The sequence below is a fragment of the Dendropsophus ebraccatus genome, chromosome 13, assembly GCF_027789765.1.
Source record: "Dendropsophus ebraccatus isolate aDenEbr1 chromosome 13, aDenEbr1.pat, whole genome shotgun sequence".
NCBI lineage: Eukaryota > Metazoa > Chordata > Amphibia > Anura > Hylidae > Dendropsophus > Dendropsophus ebraccatus.
Window position 1 is genome coordinate 48,378,369 of NC_091466.1, and position 24,477 is coordinate 48,402,845.

The window sequence follows — 24,477 nt, forward strand, 5'->3', positions numbered from 1 at the left end:
TCATCTGCAAAATTAAAATAGCGGCTGTGGTTAAGTAGTAAGACAGTTACCCGTCTTTACATGTCTATGCCTGCAATGTCCATATGTTGCAATAAAGGAAAAAATAAAGCCAGCCCAATATCTATAAAGAGGATCTGCTATGAGCTGGTGCAACCCGAGTGGTCAACGACTTGAAGCACTTTAGCCTTTACGGATATCAAAGCACCTTATTACACCATCAGTTACTACATGGTCTAAAAGCAAACTAAAAATTCTTTAAAAAGGTTTTTGGTCAGCTTTAGAAAAATCAGTTTTGTTAGTGGTCAGCCAAATAGCTATAAGCATTCAACAAATAGCTATCTTCCCCAATGCACACTCAGCCGAACATACATGTATTCTAGAAGGGCAGAGGGGAGAAAAAAATATGGGAAAATCATAAACAACCAAGTGTTTTCATATTCATATATATATATATATATATATATATATATATATATATATATATATATATATATATATATATATATATAAAAATCAGGCATGTTATAATAAACACACCGGACCTTTTTCTCCCCTTGACATCAATGCAGAGACAAAGAGTCCTCTTTATACATTGATCAGATGTGAGTGATCAAATCTCTACCAACCTCTAGATAAAGCTGGGAGAAAAGGGAAGCTGAGCACTTCCCTCCCCAACTGCCTGCACAGAGTAGGTGTGTAGACATCTAATGGCGCTTGTGTAGTGTAGCGTAGCCAGGGAGTGAAGCCCTCAACTGTATACTTCCCCTGGTTATATTATCTAGAGTCGTCTGAATATGCAGATCCCAAACGATCAAAACCTTTGACGACAGGTCTCTGTCACACATTACGTTTTTTTATTTCTTTTTATAACAGGGACACTGTATAACCATCTTGAGTGTTATTGCACTATTCACCACACAGGTTCTCTAGGACTCTCACAATCTAGGAAAGGCTTTTCATCCTCTGCACTGTAATGGAAGTAGTAAGAGGCCAAGCATTTAGAAGCCTAAAATTAAGCATAAAAACAGGTTAAACTAGAAAGTTGAAAGAAATAAAACAAGGTGGTGCATAAATCTGCAGCTTTGTTTATAAAGACAAAGTTTACTTGGCTTACAAAAGGTACTATACCATGTCATATTTGGGTGGTACAAAACCAGTCATTAAACATCGACATGCTGCGTATTTCAAATCACAAATACTGTTTAGTCGCTAGCTTTCCCTATCAAGTGAACTGGGTTAAGTGAATAGTTAGATCAGGACTTCATTTTACCACAGACAGAGCTCAGGACAATACACATTGTTGCTTGAAATACAATACCTTTTCACATACAGTAAAGTTGCAAAATGTAGTTAATGTAATGAAAGGAAACGGGAGGCAGGGATGGCATGCTATCCACCAATACATTTTAGTTTCAATATGTATTAAATCATTTTTTGTCACAATCTTCAAAAAGGCAGACGAGAAATTACTCTTTAATGATTGTGTTTGTCAAATCAAGCTTTATTGATAAAATGGAATTCAAAACTCTCTGTAGCAGCAACAGACCCAGCCAGTGTAGTATAATAAAAAGGGAAAAAAAAAACAAAAAAAAAACACAATCGACACACACAACTGATTACCTGTTAATGGATCTGAATGTTTAAATTGTGGGTACATTTTTTTGTTCATAAAGACTGCATTTTCAGTCACATTTTAATATCAAAAAGGAACATTTCTGTAATCAAATATGTCCAAGCCAAAAATCAAAGCTGTCAGAATTGAAGGCTCTTCTTCATCCTGAAAAATACTGTACACTAAAGTTACAAGTCTATAAACAATGTAATAGGGACCCCCCAGCTGGTTATGTTGCTGCGTTCTGCCCAATCTAAAACCACCACATTAACGTATAGGGTTAGATAACTGGTTGCATCACATAACAAGCTAGACCTCCTGTAACCTTTAGAGAAATTTGCAGTCCGTAATTAAATATGACAATTTTGTACAAGGACAATTGCACTTTACAAAAAGAGAAGAAAAAAAAAATCATACAACAGAATTTGCTGGAGTCTGATTTACAACATGTATTGTCTGAAAGTACATTAACAGAAAATTGAATTTTACAAAAAAAATATATGTGTAGAGAAAGGGTGTTAGGAAAACAGTACAATATTTGAGGGGGCCATTGGTACTGATGGGAGGTTTTTTTTTTTTTTCACCAAGCTCACCCACATCATATTCCCTTCTTGAAATGAAGAAAAAAAACAAAAAAAAAACAACAACAAAAAAAAAAGGTTGAGGATGGACGCTAAGAAGGATCACTGAGGTTGGGCTGTATGTTCATTGAGGATGGATGTAAACTCCATTGCTAAACGGATACATTTACCACATGTCATCAGTTGACACAGAATCCTTAAGGCGAGAAAGAGAAAAAAAAAAAAAAAAAAACACTTTTAGAAACTTTTTATTAAGCAAACATTTTCAAGCAAAGATTTCATTTAGACAATTTAAAGACTGAGTCCACCATCTAAATTAAATGAGTCTTTGAGTACGTCACATACCTGCCCTCTTATGTGTTACGAATGAATAAAGCTTAAAAAGGTACTTCAGTGAAAAAACAATGTTTTCAAAACAACCGGTGTGAGAAAGTTATACAAATTTGTAACTACTACTATTTAGGGTGCCTTCACACGTACCGTATCGCTGTGTATTTATCGCACATAAATCCACAGTCATACTGATTGCTATCAAGCCAATGTATGTGTATTCTCACTGCGTGTTTGGTGCGATTTTTACGTGCGTTTTGATTTTCATACGATTTTCACAGGCGAGTTCAACACCACAAAATACGCAAATACTTTCATGCGAGTTTTGTGTGAGAAATGAGCAGCGATATGGTACGTGTGAAGGCACACTAAGTCTCAAACCTTCCTGTAGTTATCAGCTGCTGTATGTCCTGCAGGAAGCGGTGTATAATTTCCACAGACACAGTGCTGCCACCTCTGTGAATGACAGGAATTGTCCAGAGCAGTAGCAAATCCTTATACAAATTTGAAAAGAAAAAAAAAAAGTTCCCCTTTAGTATTTAACTTTTTTCCATTGGTGCACATTATTTTGCCAATTTAAGGTTTACTGTCTAAACAAAGAAAACTTAATGCTGCCTTATTAACTATTCCTACAAACAGTTTAGCAAGTACAAACTGTTGTAGACCTTAAAATCCGCTTCAAATAGCTTACAGCTATTAGCGTAAGATACCCACTTTAATAACACAATACAGATAGGGAAGTTGGCTAGTGCAGATGGAACACTGGGCCTGCAGTCTGCTTCGGGCTTTGGGAATATCTGTACACAAGCAGAAAATGAGCGGGTAGTGTGTACAAAAAAAACCAAACATTCTTTCCTCTCTTGTTGCAGATGGAATTCCAACCCTACTTCCTGTACAGGACAGCTGCAGCCAGTCACTGGCCTCATTGATCATATGCAGGAGGAAGTGCATATGATCGCTAGAACCAGCGATTGGCTGCAATGGTCCCATAAACATTGGGCACAGATTTGATTTAAAGCGACCCTGTACCCACAATCTGACCCCCCCCCCCCCCCCCCCCCCCAAAACCACTTGTACCTTCGGCTAGCTGCTTTTAATCCAAGATCTGTCCTGGTGTCTGTTCGGCAAATGATGCAGTTATTGTCCTAAAAAACAACTTTTAAACTTCTGGCGTAAAGTTAGGGCACAGATTCTCTAGGCCACGGCCGTTTGGCACAGGGCTGCCAGTTTAAAAGTTGTTTGTTAGGAAAATAACTGCATCACCTGCTGAACAGTCCCCGGGACAAATCTTGGGGTAAGGGCCCTATTCCACAGTAACGATAATCGGCCCCATTTGGCCGATTATCGTTCGGTGAAATAGAGAGAACGATCAGCCGATGATCGGGTCATCGGCTGATCGTTCATTTAGGGCCAGACCTTCATCTCCGGGTCCCGCGCGTTCTATCTTCTGAATGGCCGGTCAGCTGACGGAGCGCTCAGCCAATCCCAGGCCGGGACCGGCGCGGCCTGTGATTGGCTGAGTGTGGCCTGTCAGCTGACCGGCCATTCAGAAGATAAAGCGGGGGACCCGGGGAGGAGACGGAGCGGAGGACAAGCCCTGCAGCCAGGTAATGTATGATGCTGCAAGGACATCGGTAACGATGTCCTTGCAGCCCTCGCTCAACGATCATCGGGCCGTGGAATAGGCCCGATCTAGCAGATCGCCGCTCGTTTACATCGTTGATCGGGCCCTCCTCGGCCCGTGGAATAGCACCCTAAAAGCAGCTATCCAAAGGTCCAAGCTGTTTTTTTTTTTTTTTTTTTGGGGGGGGGGGACTAATTGTGAGTACAGAGTCACTTTAAGGTCTAAAGCTTTATAAGCTCATCAGAACATTCATGGCCAGAGTTTGTGACAAAACCAGAAGTTACCACCACCATCACTCTACATGAGGTTAAGAACTACATTTAGTTACACAAAAAAAACTATTTCTGTGCAGAACTTAGGACCCTTTGACAAGGGAGACTGGAAACAGCATTAATCTCGCTAGTTGGCGCTCATTTGCCAAGTCTTTACAAGGTGTGATTAAATGTGTGCCCAACTGCTGGAACATACAGGTAGCCCTATAAAAGCGTATTTAGCGCACATCTACTGTTTAGACATGGGTATGAGCAGCACATTATAATTTATATGGCCACACCAAAAAGGAGGAAAAAAAAATAAAATAAATAAGCCAACAAATGTTTGTTTGTTGGGTGATCAAGTAAAAAGTGAAGCTCCCTTTATTGAATATGGGACCAATGGACTGAGCAAGATGGTGTTAGTTATGCTTTTTTGTAATAAAAAAAATAAATATCTAGAACAAATATTGTATTGTTGTTTTGGTATGGTCAACAAATTTTGGTAAGATTTTAAAAGCTTTGGTAACATACTTACAGTGTCATCATTTCTATATGGGTTCAGTTTGTTGTACACTGCTTCAATTACACTCCGCCTAAATCAAATTGTAAAAATTATCACAACAGTATTAGAACGAATAAAAATGGGAGACTCAGTACATAACATTGGATGTAAATTATTAAAGAATCATATTTAACTAATACCTGTAGGGCATGCTGGTGAATGCCCTTGAATATTACTACTGTTGGCGCAGCCGATTTGATGAAAAGCAAAAGTTTTGCTTTTTGGGCCATTTAACACATCTAAACAGACGTGACCTGTAGTCAGAACAGCAGCCTTTATTCAGTGCACGGAATACTTGACTCCCAACTCCAAAACTTTCAAGCTGCTGACATGGTTAGGCTAGGTTCACACTGCGTTTTCAGCATCCGTTTAACGGATCCGTTTTTTTTTAACGTCCAGAAAAATAGGGTCAGCAACGTTTTTTGTCCGTTTTGGTCCGTCAAAAAAAACGGATCCGTTTTTTTTTTTATAATGGAAGTCAATGGAAAAACGGATGCACACAAATGAATCCGTTTTTTGCAATCCGTTTTTCATGCGTTTTTTGCAAAAAACGGATGCGTTAAACGGATGCTGAAAACGCAGTGTGAACCTAGCCTTAGATACTTGTTTGGACAAGGACACACACAGTACATTTCATATATCTGTCTGTGCTTCCAGGATGTAGAGAAACACTTATTATCTGGTAGGAGTCAAAGAGGCTTTTCCAAGCTCCTGAATACCTGCAATGTCTCTTCTCCCTCCTTGCTTGTTTGACAGCTGGAAGCGGAATCCCAAGCAGGTTCAGGTGCAGGAGTGTAAGGTGTTACAGCTTGCTGCACTTCAAGGAGCTTGTGAAAGCCTCTTTGACTCTAACCATATTTTTCTTTATTCTGTAATCACAGACAGATATATAAAAGATACCATGTCTTACCCTCAATTGACAGCGAACAGTGTCAGCAGTTTGGAACATGAATTTTAGCTTTCAGATTCCCTCTGCAAAAACAGACTAATGAGCTATGCAAAGGATAAGGGTCCATTCACACAGAAAGATTATCTGACAGTTTATCGCCAAAGATTTGAAGCCAAAGCCAAAAACAGACTATAAACAGGTCAGCTCAAAGGAAAAGCCTGAGATTTTATCCTCTTTCCAAATACATACCTGGCTTTGGCTTAAAATCTTTGGTAGATAATCTTTCCGTGTAAATGGACGCTAAGCCAGTCACTGATTGGTGAAGTGCCTATACCTGGTATCCCTGCTGATCATCTGTTCAATGCCTGAACTACACAAAGAATGGGGTAGAAAGCAGGTGGTTCTGTTCACTGTGTAGCGGTGGTGACCTATAACTGTAGCTCAGCTGCCGCTTACTTGAACCAGTAACCAGGCCTGGATGCTACACAGTGAACGGAGACCACCATTTCCAGCCCTGTTGACCGTATAGTGTGGGAGCCGATCAGTGACTGGTGAAATTTCCTGTAAAATGCTCAGTCTATTTTGCCCCGAATACTCCATTTATTTGGGGACATACAAGAACTGTTCAGGCAAAATGTTGTTTATAGCTTCAAAGGGCTTGTCACTAACACTGTATACCTTTTAGTAAAATGGTCCATCACTTTATAAACACAAAGTGAACTCTCAGACCAACACTGATCTGGAAAATGAAAATGATGCAGCACTAGTAGCTTCATGAGCTCATTGTCTCCATTTAAAAAAGGGGTTGTCCAGACAGGGGAGTGTTAAATACATCCTGTGGAGGCATGTTTAAAAATAAGGACCTGCACTCACTTTCCTGCCACCAACACCAGCCCCCTACGCAGTGGCTAAGGTGGGTCACCACTGCACCTGCAAAGCTACAAGCCCCAAAACCTGGAAGTGGCTACACAACTGGGACACAATGGTACAATACCAGTGCTGGTGAGGAAGCTAAACAGGAATGTGCTTGTTATGGTTTTTAAAAACTTCCCTGACAGATATCCCCCTTTGGGCTGACTGCAATCTCCTGAATAGCGGGGTGCATCACAGTGCAGGGGAAATGAAGTGATGGCAAATGCATAGGGTGGGGATACCACATCATGTGGTCCAAACTCCCCTTTAAATCGTGTATATGAAGTATGATCTATGACTCATGACATACACCACCATAGTGGTAAAATTTGGGGGAAACCTATACATTTTTTAAGAGAGACATTTCATACACTTTTTTGCCCAAACTCACGGAAGGAAGACATCAAGGTGGCAAGAGAAATTTGCATCCATGGATTCATAATCTATGCAGTTGTTGTGAAGGAAAGGGTTGAGTTGAGGTGAAGGTGTAACAAAACAAACAAGGGACAATGCAAAATATTGGCGGCCGAAAAACAAAAAAAAAATATATAAAAAACAAAAAGAAGCTGAAAAGGAAAGGGGAAATGCACTTTGCACAATACAACACACAAAACTGATCATGCTACACACATGTATATGCCACAATTTATAAAAATAAGTTTAAATTACTTCACTCTAGGAAACTCCTTACTTAAAGGGAACAAATCAGCATGACTGTGCAGCTATGGTTCCCTGCAGCAGTGCACAGAGCTACTGTGCAGCTAACTGGTCCCGGGCAGCTCCTCGCCCAGATGACTAGCTGCTGCCCCTCTCCCAGCTTTATTAAACTTCTTTTTCTCCTCAGCAAAGCTACTGCTGCAGCCGATGCATAACGCAAGCTGCACAGTAGCTCTATACACTGCTGCAGAGAACCATATCAGCACAATAGTGCTTATTAATGTTTTTATACATGACGACAACATCATAAAAAGTTTACATTGAATTCTTAACTAGCTTAGATGTCTCCATGCACAAAAGCCCAATCACAAGAGAATGACCTGCTGGTATTCTGCTCATCATCATGGGTTTTGAAAGCTGAAGCATCTGGCAATCACCACTTAATGGCTGTACATTTCTTCTGGGAATGGGAAATGTGGCTTTATAAGTCAACTAGAGGTATGTGGATCTAAAGTAAATGGGCACAAACACAAATCAAGCATTGATCCCCTTTGTTATTTATGTCAAAGTGCCCTTACTACCCTGCAAGAGACAGGTATGAAGCTCAGAGGACTGCTTGCACTGTATCTAGCTTGGATATATTTCTGTGAGACCTCATTGTGTCATACCAGACGTTTCTGGGCGAGTGTGACACTTCAATATCAACTCATTCAATTTGGATTCAGCCCCATTTACCTCTAATATCGATTGATCTCACGTGACCTCAAGGGCATGAGCCACACTTTCATGCCTATAGTAGAGACCACTCCTCTATAAGCATCAGCAGATGTAAGTAAAGAGTAGGTCATTTAAACTTATTTTAAAAAATGTGGCATGGTTATTCCTACACATAAATTTAACAGATCACAAAATGCTCAGGTTAACTCACTTGCTTGCCAATTCACCTCCAGGCGGGAGGTTAGGGATGTTCTCAGTGGCTAATGTACGCATCACATGGACTAAGTCTGGTACACCTTCTTCACCCTGCTTCTTTATGATCTCTAGGAATTAGAAGTACTCGTTTTGTAAGTGCTATTCAAATGTAACCAGTGCAAAGTAAAGCTAACCATTACAATCATGCAAAAAGGAACGTAGTATCTTGCAACAGAATAAGATGCCTTCTGTGTTATACTGAAAACCAACAAACTTTGAAAACTTATAAATCCTCCTTGTCTGGAGACATATGCGGTTTTACACATACACCAGGTTATAGTAAATGCTGTCATTTTCTCAAACCAATCACACACAAATTCTCATAAAAAATAAAAAACACATTTTACACAATAATTTTGGTTCTGAATAAAAGGCAAAGATATCAGATTTGTTTTGCCAAATTATTTTATTGTGTAAATTTAACATCTAATTGAAATCTACAAGTTTCTATTGCTTGAAATCAAATATACAAAAATAAAAATAATGATCTCTAGACATCATCATCCTGGAAGAGGATTACATATAAACAGTCTCCACTAAACATGTACATTAATAAAATTAGTGCGCTATAGATACATACTGCATCATACAGGTGACAAAACTTTAAAAAAAAAAAAAAAAAGTAAAAAAAGGAGGAAATTAAAATAAGTAACCCACACAGTCATTATTCATCCCAAAAACCTAAAGTTTCCACCTAAAAAACAAAAATCATAGATTTGAAAGATAATTTTCCATCACAAAAAGGTGACCTGTCCCTTTAATTCTGCAACATGGAAGGGAAATCTGCTCAATCTAAACATTAATGCAGACTGCTGGGTGCATGTCACATGGATTTTTGTGTGGAATATGTATGGGAAAAAAGTGAACACAGCCTTAGGGGCACACCACATTTGTTTACTTTTTGGCTTTATTGTCCTTCTCTTTTACTGCATAGTCATTTTACTTATTAGTAGATTTTTTTCCATAGCTGTTGCTAAGAGCTTAACATTCACTTTCTAACTGTGAACACAAACTATGTTTAATCTCAGAATATCAAAATGTGCAAAAAACACAAGTAAGGTAAGACAGGTAAGACTCTATACCCTATAACAATACTGGATGCAAAACATTGCAACATTACAGGGCACAAATGGTAATCTGTCTGAACAACAGAGTGTGCAGAGACTATATTAGAACCACATGCTCGTATTCCATATTAAGATCATAACTAGTGGGCTGGCACAGCCCACACATCAGGGTAAAAAAGTGCTTTGTGTGCTAGAAATAGATGAGCTAGCTGGAAAGGTTAAAAGAATAAGCCACACTCATACTAAAATACACACCGTGCCTCATAATACAAAAAAAAAAAAAAAAAGAAAAGAAACCCTTCTTTGACACATTACAGGGACATGTCAGCAGATCCTGACCAATCTTGGAGACCCCCATTAATCAGGAACCAGGAGAAGCAGCCTAGCACATCTTGCAGCGACCTCTGTTCAGGTGGCTCCATTACAAGTCTATAGGGCCGCTGGTAAGAGACGGCTGGGAGTTGGGAAGTAAACCGTACTACTGATCATTCATCTGATCTGTGGGGAATCCGCTCACTAAGCTTCAGAGATAAAACAGATATAGAAATCTCGAAGCACCACAACCACATTTTAGAATGATAATTTTCAGTGAATTAAGCCCAGAACTTTGTGCCCTTTCCTAAAAGTAGCAAAAGACAAAAAAACTGCCATAACATAACTGCGTCACGGCTAAAAGTTGAAAGTTGTTACCTGAGCTTTACTGATAGTCTATCCCTATGGTGCATTTACACAGAATTATCTGACCGATCTTTGAATCCAAAGCCAGACCCAGACTATAAACAGGGAACAGGTCATAAAGGAAAGACTAAGATTTCTCCTTCTCAAATCCGTTCCTGGCTTTGGCTTGAAAAAATCTGTTCGATAAATCTCTGTGTAAACGCAGCATTAGAATATAACATTGGCAAGGATACAAGTCTAGCTAACCCATATTTGCTGTTGAATGGACTACTTGAGTGCAGCAACTGCAGCTTCATTGTGTACATGAGCTTGCAAAGGCACAGGCCATGAAAAGCAGTAGTGACACATTCCACTTGTGAATGTGCCCTTAAAAAGCTGATAAGTGATGTTGTCCAACACCCATCTAGTGGCTTTGTTCCCACAACATACTAAAGATCACAAAAAACTGCCATTGCAGTCTTTAGTACATCAAAGAAACATAGCTGTAAAGGGTAACTATAAAGTTTCACGGACAGCAGGATACGCTGTAAAGAAACCTGCCGCACTGCTCCGGCCGAGCTCCTGATGCAGGCATGCACCAGGTACAGGTTTTTACCACTCCTTGATAAATGTCAACGAAACGCATTGGACGGCGAGGTGCAGGGGTTGGTTCTCATGGGGGAAGAGGATTCCTGATAATAGTCTGGTCTGAGTTTGCTATAAATAACTTTTTCATTGGGAAATTCAGCCCTTGATTTTTACCATTGCACTCAGCACCTTTGATTTATTTTTATGCACATGGCACCTTACTGATTTCGGAATCCTATTTATTTATCTGAGTATGTACTGTTCCCCCAGTGTAATTAATGACATGTGATTTTGTTTGTATTGTGGTATGGTCCCCTGCACCTTGTTTTTAAGTGTCCTTAGTGTATGGGTGCCTTCACACCTACCGGATCCGCAGCAGATCTCACTTTTTGCGGATTCGCAGAGAGATCAGCTGCAGATCCAGTATCATTCACCCCTATGATAGCACATACAGCGGGATTGACATCCCGCAGTATGTGCTTTAACTCCCTGGTGCCCACAGCCCTGACATCCGCATCCCCGTCCCATCAGCCCTGCCGCCGGCATCCTCCATCCCCGACCCATCATCCCCGCCGCCGGCATCCCCCCGCCCGCATCCCGCTGCCAAGAGCATACATTACCTGCTCAGCGGCACAGCTACAGTGAGGCTCTCGGCGGCGGGCTGCAGGATGCGGGGAAGGAGGATGCAGGCGGCGGGGATGATGCGACGGGGATGTTACTCCCGCTGCGAGTATGTGCTATCATAAGGGTGAATGATACTGGATCCGCAGCTGATCTCGATGCGAATCCGCAGAAGTGAGATCCGCTGCAGATCCGGTAGGTGTGAAGGCACCCTATATGTTGTTTTTATGGGATGATTTAGGGATTTATGAATTAATAAAGGAGTATCAATTTTGGTCATATAATCGTGGCTATAAATTTCTTTTCTCTCGATTTGGCAGGGTTTTTTTGTTGGATTTGTTTTCCAGCACAGCATCGGGATTGTGGCAGAAGCGGTGCAGCAGGTTTTTTTTCAGTGTATCCTGCCGCCCGCAAAACTTTGTAGTTACCCTTTAAACACCGAAAAAACATACAGTACTTTTCTAACCCCTAAAATTCTCCAAGGACCAACTCACCTGTAATATACTAGCCATTTAAAACCTGTGGCACTATTATTCAACATTTAAAAGGGGAGTCCGGGGCAAGAGAAAATATTCGTAACAGGCAAGCGGGGTAAGGGGGAAGATAAAGAACCAATACTTAATGGTCCCAGTGCCCTCTCTCTGCTGTGTCGTGCTCCTGGAAATATGCCGGGACACACACCTCCACCCTGCTGCGCCACGACCTGGCTGACGGATGTCCCGCTCAGCCAGTAACTGGGGCGGGACACCCTTTCCTGCCGAGTCGTGGAGTACCAAGAAAATGATAAATGATACGGGAGCCTGGTGATTGGGTGCTGTGAGGGCACAGGGCCTGGTAAGTATAGGTTCTTGATTATGTCCCCCACCCCCCAAAACAACCTAACCTTGCAGTGTAATCTATTTGGCCATACTTCTCCTTTAATGGCTGTGTGTGTGTGTGTGTGTGTGTGTTTATATATATACACACACACACACAATAATTATATATATATATATATATATATATATATATATATATATATATATATATATATATATATATATATATATATATATATATATATATTCTCTTTGCATTTTTTAAAATCTATTTTAATAGAAAGTTGCAAGTGCACAATACATGCTGCGGCTGCTGCAAACCTCACTCAAAAGTTGAAGACCTGGAGTAAATGCACAGAAGCTGACTGTACAGGCTATGCATATATCCAGCATATATCTTTTATTGATCATGTTTAGGAGCCTAAATTGACTACTGTACTAACTGCATAAGCTTTTATACGTACATTTAGTAAGAAAAACTTTTATAAAGTGACTTCATTATTTGATCTTAAGCTCTAAACCATTCTGAGTAATTGTGAGGCGACCCTCCTTACTTCCTTGCAATAGCATGTAATGATGGTCTCTTTAAAGGGGTTGGCCACCTTTCAGTACTTGTCAGGCTACAATTCTGAATAAAAGACACTCATACAGTATGCCTACATTGCGGGCCTGCTGTCAAAGTACGCTGCCATGACTTGATGGCTTCTCTATCCATACATGGCTCCTTGTGGGGGAGCATGTCAAGTCCACAGTATTAATATGCAAAGAGAGACGCTGAGTCTGTTACGAGTCACAAAACACGAGGCTAGCCAGGTATTGCTCCAGAGAAGGACCTAGCCAAAGGGATGGTTTCTGTACAGAGACCACCAAAACCACCATATTAAGTGGCCCCTTCAGTCAGTCTTCAACTCAATTACAAGTCTGATTATATGACCAGGGAAATACCAAAGTCAGGTACACATCCAGAGAGAAGGCAGAATGATGTGTAGTATCACATGCTCCTCCAGAGGACACCATGTGTGGACGGAGTAGCCAGGATATTAGGATGGGGAACATGCAGGAGATGAACCTGCAAACGTATAGACAACAGGCATGCAATGAAGGCACTAACTGCCTTAGGGTGCGTTTACACAGATTTATCTGACAGATTTTGGAAGCCAAAGCCAGAAATCGATTTGAAAAGAGGAGAAATCTCAGTCTTTCCTTTATGACCTGATCCCTGCTTATAGTCTGTTCCTGGCTTTGGCTTTAAAGATCTGTCAGATAAATCTGTCTGTGTAAATGCAACATTAGTATATTCAATTATTAAAAGGGTGGCTAACCTCTTTAAATGAAAAGGACAAAATGTTTAAAAACTTATACTGAGGAATGTAGGAATACAAATCAACAAAGTTACAAAAGATGACGGTCTGTTTAAGGCCTCAACCACACACGCTTAGTTGCAGATTTGCAAGTATAGACTGTATAGGACAAAGTCCTTGGGCCAATGAATACATTTGTGAATGCCACAGTTCATGCATTTGCCCGGACTGCAAAAAAATTCTAAGCTCCATAGACTTAAAGGGGTATTCCGCTCAAACATAACTTTTGATATGTTGCTGCTTATGGTGAGACTAATTCCTTCCATACTGGTTATTATCTATTCAGTCTCCTTCCCCCAGTTCTCAGCTGCTGTTTTCAGTTGAAAACACTAAAATCTGTGTGTGGAGGAGGGGGAGACAGAGAGAAAAGCTCACACTGATTTTTGTGTTTTCAGTAGAAAGCAGCAGCTGAGAACTGGGAGAAGGAGACTGAATAGATAATAAGTATGGAATGAATTGTTAGTCTCACCATGGGCAGCAACATATCAAAAGTTATGTTTGAGTGGAATACCCATTTAATCCCCTTCACAAGCGCACCGTCTGTGATTGCAAGGCAGCACATCCGCAGGCCGCTCACAATCACGGACCATATATTAGGGGCTTACACATGGATGTGTGGACAAGGCAAAAAAGTCTTGAAGACCACAAAGCAGCAATGCCACATTACTCACAACCCTCTCTCTAAATAAAATAATTTTACTAAGGATGCGGTCAGATTTACTGCCCTAAAACTGGTCATGGCTGGATGTTTAAAGATGCAAGGAATAAGGTGTAGTTTTAAGGAATGACATGAACAGAAGCCTCAGCATTTATACGTCAGGAAGGATCCTCAGCCTAAAGGACATCTGAGAACTCAACAGTAAGGCTGCATTCACACAATCTGTGGTGTGCATGTAATTGGCAATTATAGGCAGCAATACAAACCCACTCATTTAAAATCGCCCTGTTCACATGTTCTGTACGTGTATGTGGCCGCAATCTGTGTTGGATTAAAAAAAAAAAAAAAAAAAAGAAGAGCAGGTCCTAGTACAGATCCACAATTGCAGCGCAGAACACTGCTCTACTGACACCCTGCATATGCACTTTCGTAGGCATACGAACAGCCTACGGAATGTGTGAATGAGTTCAAAGTTAAAAAAAAAAAAAAATCTTACAAAATGTAATCAACAAAGAAAATCTAGGGGCACTACAGAAGTGCCAGCAGAACATGGAAGCCCATACATGTAAACCTAGCCTTATGAACAAACCCATGGAACGGAGCAGCCTCACTAAAATGCACCTTGCCCCAAAATTCCAAATGCAAAGCCAAACTTATTATATACCTACTGTAGTATTATGAACAAATATTTTTTTTATTTTTTTTTTGTAGCTGTAGTGCTCTTAAATATAAGAAGAATGTTCCATAGGGATATAAAAACCTAAGACCCAGAGACATTAGCTGGGCCAAGCATACAAAAGTATGGAAGGAATACCTTTATTCAACTGACTGCTATTAAAAATGTATCCTCGACATAAAAAACGCGTGATTGTCAGTTCACTAAACTAATTATATTGTGACCTTATGTCCTTTGTCGTGGCAAGGTCACAATCAAACAGAAAATAAATTCCTAAACAAGTTTAATAGTTAAGCACCCACCACCAAAGCCTTAGAGAGGTCCCCTTGTAGGGGAGTCTCATGGTTAGCCCCCCACACACAAACACACAAGGATCTGTTGTAATGTGTAACGGAGGGAATCTGTCAGGTAGTGTTTTGTGTCGCTGTAGTGCCATCACAGAGAAAATTTAGCATTACCCATTTTCAACTGAAAATCAGTGAGATGTTCATGGAACGCATACCCATAACTCTTGATCAAGATGCTTATTGTAGCATCCCTTCACTCTCGGATATTAATAGATAAAGGCCTCACATGGGGGACCTGCTGCAATTACTCAAAATTCGAAGCGAACATTTGGATTTTGTTAGTTCATATATATGTTTGTAAGCAAAGATAAAATCCTACCTTTGTGTGCCTTTAAAGGGGTAGTGCGGCGCTCAGAAATTATTCACAGAATAACACACATTACAAAGTTATACAACTTTGTAATGTATGTTATGTCTGTGAATCGCCCCGTTCCCCGTGTCCCCCCACCCCCACGCACGTGACAGGTGAGTATAGCGCACCACACTTCCGGGTACACAGGTGGGGGTGGTGGGACACGGGGAAGGGGGCCATTCACAGACATAACATACATTACAAAGTTGTATAACTTTGTAATGTGTGTTAGACTGTGAATAATTTTTTACCGCCGCACTACCCCTTTAATCATGGGCTAATAGACTATAACTTTACTGTAAAGTTGTCTTCTACAGTCTGTTAGAAACTGATTGGATGTGTTACATATTTCTGATTGAGGGTATGTGCTATATTTTATTGATATGTGAAACACTAGACAGGATTCAATAAACTTTCATCACAGGTACTGTCACCTTGTCAATTCACTTTCTGCAGCCAGTCAGAGATGTCTCATTGTGTCCTCGTGATGACGGATAACTTAAAATGAAGACAAATCACCTGCAAACTGCAGGTCACTGATCAGTCCAACATCCAGAATCACTGATGCATGGCTGCCTTAAAGGGTATTTCCTTCTGTTTCTCAATACCCTCAAGTCAGTTTGACAGAGCCTTAAAGGTGTTATCCAACGCTACAAAAACATGGCCACTTTTTCCCCTCTCTTGTCTCCAGTTTTGGTGGGGTTTTGAAACTCATTTCCATTGAAGTAGATGGAGCATCATTGAAAACCACACCTAAACTGGAGACAACAGTAGGGGGAAAAGTGGCCATGTTTTTGTAGCGCTGGATAACCCCTTTAAGTGGCTGGGAAGATGAAAAGAGCCAAAAAAAAGTTACCCAATTTTCTGATCATCAAGGAACAGTGCTGTTTGTGCAGCTTCTCATTAAAGTAAATGAGAGTGCCCAAAGGAAAACACTACCATCAAAACAGCTTGTAGTATTACCAAGCCAGTTGCATGTCCACTATTACTCCTAGCTTGGCTCTTCTATTAATGTGTAGTGTGCAGGGCTGTGAGTTTCTGCAACAGTGTCTATCCAGTGCTGTTTCCTGAAAAAAATACTGCATAGCTATATATTCATTAACTGACATGCTCCTAGATAACTTATTAATGGCACAGTAAAATGGTAAATATTTTCTATCACAGAACACATCAATGAGCGCCTCTGTCACTATTATTCCCACTCTCACAGTGTTGCTCTAACAGACACAAACAATTGAAAATTAGTGCAGATCAGAGAACACCACTCACTGATGGGCTTGGGGCATCTAATATGGCCCTTGGCCTGGTAAACTACACCTAGTTGTTCATTCATGAAGTAGGAACTGTTCACTGTAATTATAAAAACTCACAATACAACATGCTGCAGTGCTCTGAATAACAATGCTAGATCGTTGTAGCATTCCAATAATCAATACCAATTGGGAGTCGATTAAAAAAAAAAAAAAAATTATTAGCAAAGAATTATATACTAGAACATCTTCCACAAACACTACTGATTTGTATGTATGTCACCGAAATTCTTTCAATATACAAACTAAGCATCTTTGGATATGGAACATCCCTGACATGTATTTAGTTTATCTTGTGTCTTTCTAAGAAATGGTCAATTATTTTTTTTTTAAAAATGTAAGAATTGTGTCAGTGGACAAAGCTCACATCATACACAGACTGACCGTGAACTGTGACCGCCACATTTTTATGGCACTTGAAGGCATGTTTAACAAAAAAAAAAAAAACTATTCATTATGTTACTTATTTTGGTTAAATGATCCACCTTCTACTCTGCTTTCCAGGTACTTGTCCAATTCTGCTTCTCTTTTCACTGCCTCGGGTGAGACTTTTGGAGCACTTGGAAAACAGATCAGTATGACGCTCATGTTGTCTCGGCTTCCCTGGAAGGGAAAGTGAACAGTCAAGACCTCATTACAAGACAAAAAAAAAAAAAAAAAAAAAACTTTGTAAAAGCGGATATTAGAATATTTTACAACAGCATTCATCCTAAAATCATTCATTGCACCAACTCTGATGCACTTATAGGTTAATTTTAATAAACTAAAATCTGTCATTACCTTACATGAACTGTGACCTACTAATATGCTGCATTGTCAATTTAGATGACAAGCTAATTTATTAAGAATTTCCCCTCATTATCTAAGTTTACACATTCTACCATGTAGTTATTTCCAGTTTAAGGGTAGCTTCACACGTACCGTATCGCTGCGTTTTTAACGCTGGGTTTTTATTGCTGCATTTTTTACATGCGCGTTTTGATTTTCACATGATTTTCATGTGAAAATCAAAACTCGCATGTAAAAATCGCACCAAAAACGCAGAGATAAAAACGCAGCGATACGGTATGTGTGAAGGCACCCTAAGGGTAGCTTCACACGTACCGTATCGCTGCGTATTTAACGCTGCGTGTTTGGTGCGATTTTTACATGCGAGTTTTGATTTTCACATTAAAATTTTCACATAAAAATCGCACCAAAAACGCAGCAATAAAAACGCAGCGATATGGTACGTGCTGCAAAAAAAAAAAAAATTTATGTCAAAACATCACTAACTCTAAATAAATGCTGTGTGTGAACATAGCCTCATACGAGGTTTGTGAAGCTGTATTCCATTTCATCTACGCTGCTGGATGCTCACTCGACATGCCATTTCAGCCCCTTAAAGAGACATTTTTGTTTTTTCCTCCTCGTGCCATAGCTATAGCACTTGTACTTTCTTCCCTACAGAACCACAAGAGCACTTATTTTTTGTGCCACTAATTTTACTTTGCAATGGCAGACTTAATTTTTTGCATAAAATATGTTGCAAACCAGAAAAAAGTGCACGCACGTGGATACCAAATATGTTTATTTTTGTTTATAAAATGGGAAAGGGGTGGGGGGGTGATTCAAAGTTATTAGGGGAGGGGGTTTATTAATTAAAAAAAAAAAAGTTTTTAACTTATACAATTAGAAGTCACCCTGGGGGCCTTCTAGTATAACTACACTGATCTCTCAGAGATCAGTGCAGTATGCATTATACAGAACTGATCAATGAGATCGGTGCTCAATTGGTCTGGTCTGCAGCAGACCAGATCAATAGAATAACGAGTCAGGATTAGCGTCATTCCAACGCCGAGTGGCAAAAAGGGATCCCCCTCTGCAATCACATCTCGGGGGATGGGGGGGGGGTAGGGTATTCAGCCACTAGACCCTAGGGAAAGGCAAATGGAGAACTTTTAAATGCAGCTGCATTTAACAGTCTTAATTAGCAGGAGCGGCCCCCCTCTGAACCCCCCTAGCGGCGTGATGACGTAAATATACGTCATTTGTCGTTAGGGGGTTACACAGGATTCTTCAACTCAAAAAGTTATCCCCTATGAACAGGAAAGGGAACACAAAGATGGAGGTCCAACAGGCTAAATGAACACTGCCAATCAATTGAGTTGAGTATCTTATAGAATTGTTTGGAAGCTCTGGCCACACACACGCACTGGGTACCATTTATTCGCGGGATAATTTTTGTCTGTTCTCAGGAGGGATCAGAGTCCAGTGCAGAGGATAACTTTCCAAGTTCAATAGTTTTGCCTCACAATTATACCTTCTACAGACACTATGTTAAAGTAAATATTTTATACTATCTTGAAATATCTAAACTGTCCATAAAAGTCACATTTTTGTGCATGCGGCTTATACACAATTAGTATTTCTTTCATTGATCGGTTACATTATTCTTAGCTTTCAAAATGTTACCCGAGCAAACTTCTATCCTTCTGCCGTGTTAATATACACACATGTTTTTGGTGGTTTAAAAAACAAAGCCAACTATGGTTTTCTGTGCTCCGAGTGATGTTACGCCATCAATAGGTACTTGAAATAAAAATACACAATAGAAGTCCAAGGATGCATCAAAGTATATTTTTATGACGTGGTTTGAAGCTATTGCATTACATTAACAGGGTTTTCCTACAAGCCCTGTATGTGCAATGCAGATAGATGATGCCCTCATAACTAAACAGACCAATGCTTTTACGGACTTCATTCCTTCTGGCAAAAGCATCCACATTCTACTTGTGACATGCAGAAAAAGCTCACAGCTGCTGTCTCAATCTGTTAGCAGAGACCAATGCAAAAGCAGGAAGTTGGGTGGCACAGCAAATAGGCTGCTTGTGTGTAGCTGCTTTTTCTGCCAGCAGAGGTCGCCCTGCAGATAGCTGCTGCAGTTACTAGAGGATGGGAAGGTATTTCCAGACCACTAGGATGGGTTAGCACATGCTGAATGTAGTACACTTTGTTTACCATTTGTCTTTTACCATTATCCAGATCTGAGTCAAAAGAAGGAGAATTCCTTTTTTTCAAGATTTTGTTTTAAATCTTAAGTCCCACAAGGCAACCAAATAGTAACTTGTATGTAACTCCGATTTTAGTGTCCTAGGTAAGGTTTATGGAAGCCTGCACTGTCAATCACTTCATTTAGAAATAAGTAGTGTTTGGTACTGGTTGCTATGTTAATAGTGGGTAAAGGTTGGTGTCTGAATAAATTACACCAGGTCAGTTGAAGAAATCCTCATGTCCAACTTTTTGTGTAAATATTTATATAATATATATTAGAGATGAGCGAACCTCGAGCATGCTAGAGTCCATCTGAACCCGAACTTTCGGCATTTGATTAGCAGTGGCTGCTGAAGTTGGATAAAGCCCTAAGGCTATATGTAAAACATGGATATAGTCATTGGCTGTATTAATGTTTTCCAGACAACCTTAGAGCTTTATCCAAGTTCAGCAGCCACCGCTAATCAAATGCCGAACGTTCGGGTTCGGATGGACTCGAACCCGGTTCACTCATCTCTAAAATAAATAAAAATATATTTTATACATATTTATATATATATATATATATATATATATATATATATATATATATATATATATATATATATATATATATATATATATATATATATATATATGGTCATTCAACTGATTAATGACAGCAATAAAATCAGAAGGACCAGTGACGTTTATGCCTCCTTTGAATTATACACGCATGAATGAGGCAACTATGATTTTCAATAAACACCTATAGATATCTCGTCACATCAACAAATGTAACCTGGAACTGTGTCTGGCAACATGAAAGAGCTATACAATACCTTGTACAAGCAGGTGTCAACTATTTCATTGCATACTTTTTCAAGGTCATCAGTAACTTCAAGTCTGGATCTTACGAAATCACATAACTCTTCATTTCCCATGACATCCCATATGCCATCACATGCAAGAATTATGAACTGGTCATCTTCTTCAGATCGCTCAATTTCATAAACTTCGGGCTCTGGTGAAACAAGCTGCTCTGTAGGGCCTTTTCCGTGGACACATTTGTAGTCAAAGTCACCTAGAGCCCTTGAAACGGCAAGAGACCCATTTACACGTTGAATCATTACAGAGCCACCAGCATTCTGTATACGCTCCTTTTCAAGGGGATTACTTGGTTTGTGATCCTGCGTAAAGAAATGAACTTTCTTGCTTCTACAAAGTAAGCCTCTGGAGTCTCCACAGTTGATAAAATAAATGTGATGTGGCGAGATCATAACACCCACAGCTGTTGACCCACTTCTATCAGCACCATGTTTCTTCTCAGAAATAACTCTCATGTGTTCATCAATTTGAAGAAAACCTGTTCTGATTCCACTTTTTACACTTTCCACAGAGAGCTGTCCATCAGTCCCTTTGAAGTCTTGGTTGCTTGTAATGTGATCAAGCAAATGCTCACAGCAGTATTTGGCAACCTGGGAACCAGCGTGACCATCATAGACAGCAAAGAAAGACCATCCGTCAAGTCCATTTGGCAATCCAATGACAGCTGTATGTGCATCTTCCATTTCAACCCTCCAACCTTGCATGCTACTTAGCCCATAACGCAATCCATTTCCATGCCCTTCGGCATTATGCTTTTCCATCTTTGGCTTGTCCAAAAACGCCCCCATAGTCTTTCAAATTTTACCTAAATCTGTAAAAAAAAAAAATGAGAAAGTTCATTAATTGTAGCTGTTATTCATGAAAGTAACAGTACCAACAACGGATATAATAAAGTTTTATCACAAATTAATGTACAAAGATTCATCATTTAAATGGTCACTTGATGCTTTAAATAACCCTCCATGTGATAACCATGCAATTTCAAACATTTGTAATTAACTTAATTAGCAAAAAAAAAACAACAACTCCTTACCAGTGTCTCCTGCCTGCATGGACCAGCAGTCGCACATGCTCACTGCCACCCCATTTATTGTCAATGGGAGCTAGGCACTCGCTGCTCATTTGTAAATATGAAAAACTCAGATTTCAAAAAGTTTGGACATCGACCTAATTTCCCAGGGGCGGTGCTTCATGGAAAATGAACACTTAACAGAGCATTGACAAGTTTCGCAGATACGGTCTGTGCACGGATATTAAGTTCTGAACCAGTCTGAATATTCTCACTACTTCACTGATTAGTGATGCACTGAAATATCAATATGGATACTTGCAGCACAACACAACATAGAGTACACTGCAAAAAGCATGGCGGACCGCAAGCTGAGCAGCAATAACTTCAAATAGTCGGCACAATTGCTCATGCCAGCTATTTAATTGTGTAGATGCCACTGCCAGACCTGCAAAAAAGAACCTGTGGAGCGTCATTTAAGAGTCTCAAAGCACAGGACTAGCCAGATATCCCTCCGGAAAGGGCCCGGCCAATGGGAGGTACCTATAGTAAAACCAAAACCACCATATTAAAGCAGCAATTCACAATAAACTTTTATTGCCCCCCCCAGCTAGACAATGGCGCGTATACTCACCGCAGGTGCCCCGTGGCGCCATTCAAATCCGGCATGCTCACGTCAGCCGCTGCTGTGACTCTGGAAGTATGGAAGTGCATGACTTCCGGCGTTCAATCACAGGAGACAGAAAAGGAGTCACAGCAGCTGCGAGAGCCGCGCCAGGGACACCGATCACCTGCTGCGAGTATACGCGCCTAGCAGGGGGCCAATAAAAAATTTTTGTGAACTGTTTCTTTAAGTGGCCCTATAAGTCAATGTAGTGACAAGGGAAAACAGCTGTTTTGGGGTGTTACCCGTCATCAGTGTTGAGCAGGATAGTGGCCAGGTGGGAGCAATGCCTAGCAGAGCCATATGGAAAACAAGACACCAATTTTAGGGAGACAAGCAAAAGAAAAAACAGTCGGCTGCCGGTTAAAGCGCTCAATCCAGTAAAATCCTAGGTGCATTGCACCCTGGGAAATACAAACATGCAAAATTATATTATATATATATATATATATATATATATATATATATATATATATATATATATATATATATATATATATATATATATATATATATATATATATACACACATATACAAATATACATACACTGTGGAGCCTCATTTAAGAGTCTCAAAACACAGGACTAACCAGATATCCCTCCGGGGTGGCTCCTGTAGAGAAGCCACCAAAATTGACAGCTACATTTAACCCTTCCTGAGCCGCTCCCTACACAGTGAGGATCGGCTATTATATGTAGCAGACCGCCGCTGTTAATGGCTGCCACCAGCAGCGATCCTGCTGTTGGCAATCGTTCAACCCTTTCAATTACAGACTTTCTGATCTCACATGCTAAAAAGCATACAAAAAAAAAAAAAAGGTCAAAAGTGGGTTTTTTTATGAAAACTAAAAAGGTTCATAAGTTGTATCATTGCAGTAGTATGGGCATAACGAATATAGATAACATGTCATATTTCTTACAATGTTAACAGTCAGGGGGCATTATATTTGTATTTTTGTGTTACAGTAGCTCCCTACACCATCATGAATGATGATGTTGGGAGTTCTAAAGTCCATTCTGTAGCACATGACCTATAATACCAGACCGTGCATGGAACGTGTGGATAACTCCTTGCCTAACCCCTAACCTACTTTAGCCTAAATGACCAGGCCATTTTTTCATTTTTGCAGGGGTTTTTTTTTTCCCTCCTCACCTTCTAAGAGCGATAGTTCTTATATTTTTCCCCCTACATGGCTGGTTGGGGTGTCATTCTTTGCGCCACAATTCCAAGTTTTAATTAGTACCATATATTTGTGTAGACGGGAACGCTTGATCATTTATTTAAAAAAAAAAAAAAAACTCGACCAGAAATCCTTGTGTTTTTTTCCTTTTCATTTACGGTGTTCACCGTGCGGGAATAATATTGTTATATGATACTAGATCAGACAATTACACATGCTATAATATTTAATTTTTTGGTGTGTTTTATTTTTAAAATGGGAAAGGTGGGTGATTTAAAGGGGTTGTCCGGCGATAAAAAATTATTCACAGAATAACACACATTACAAAGTTATACAACTTTGTAATGTATGTTATGTCTGTGAATGGCCCCCTTCCCCGTGTTTCCCCCCACCCACGCTAGACCCGGAAGTGTGGTGCATTATACTCACCGCATCTCGTGTCGTCCACGGTCTCCGATCCTCAGCAGTGACGTCTTCTTCGGGAGGCCGGCGGATCTTCCCGAGTGCCGGCCGCCCTCTGCAGCGTCATCCGAAGCTCAGCCGCGATTGGCTGAGCATAACTGTGCTCAGCCAATCGCGGCTGAGCAGCTGATGACGTGGCCGCGTCATCAGCCGCAATTGGCTGAGCACAGTTATGCTCAGTCAATCGCGGCTGAGCTTCGGATGACACTGCAGAGGGCGGCCAGCACTCAGGAAGATCCGCCGGCCTCCCGAACAAGACGTCACTGCTGAGGATCGGAGACCGTGGTCGGCACGTGACAGGTAATGTATAGCGCACCACACTTCCGGGTACACGGGTGGGGGTAGTGGGTCACGGGGAAGGGGGCCATTCACAGACATAACATACATTACAAAGTTGTATAACTTTGTAATGT

General features: G+C 40.3%; 1 protein-coding gene across 2 annotated transcripts in view; it reads right to left on the reverse strand.

Annotated features, from left to right (window-relative positions):
- Positions 1-831: 831 nt before the first annotated feature.
- PPM1A (protein phosphatase, Mg2+/Mn2+ dependent 1A) overlaps positions 832-24,477 on the reverse strand; it is a 39,873-nt gene continuing 16,227 nt past the window's right edge. The window contains exons 2-6 of one of the 2 annotated variants that reach the window (XM_069950838.1): positions 20,703-21,559; positions 17,334-17,451; positions 8,350-8,461; positions 4,937-4,994; positions 832-1,006 (exon numbers count right to left, since the gene is read on the reverse strand). In XM_069950838.1, coding sequence (XP_069806939.1) covers positions 911-1,006; positions 4,937-4,994; positions 8,350-8,461; positions 17,334-17,451; positions 20,703-21,536 — 1,218 coding nt within the window. In that variant the 5' untranslated portion in view covers positions 21,537-21,559 and the 3' untranslated portion in view covers positions 832-910. Of the gene's footprint in view, positions 1,007-1,081; positions 2,390-4,936; positions 4,995-8,349; positions 8,462-17,333; positions 17,452-20,702; positions 21,560-24,477 lie in introns of those variants that run through there. The other variant, XM_069950839.1, reaches the window with a different exon arrangement.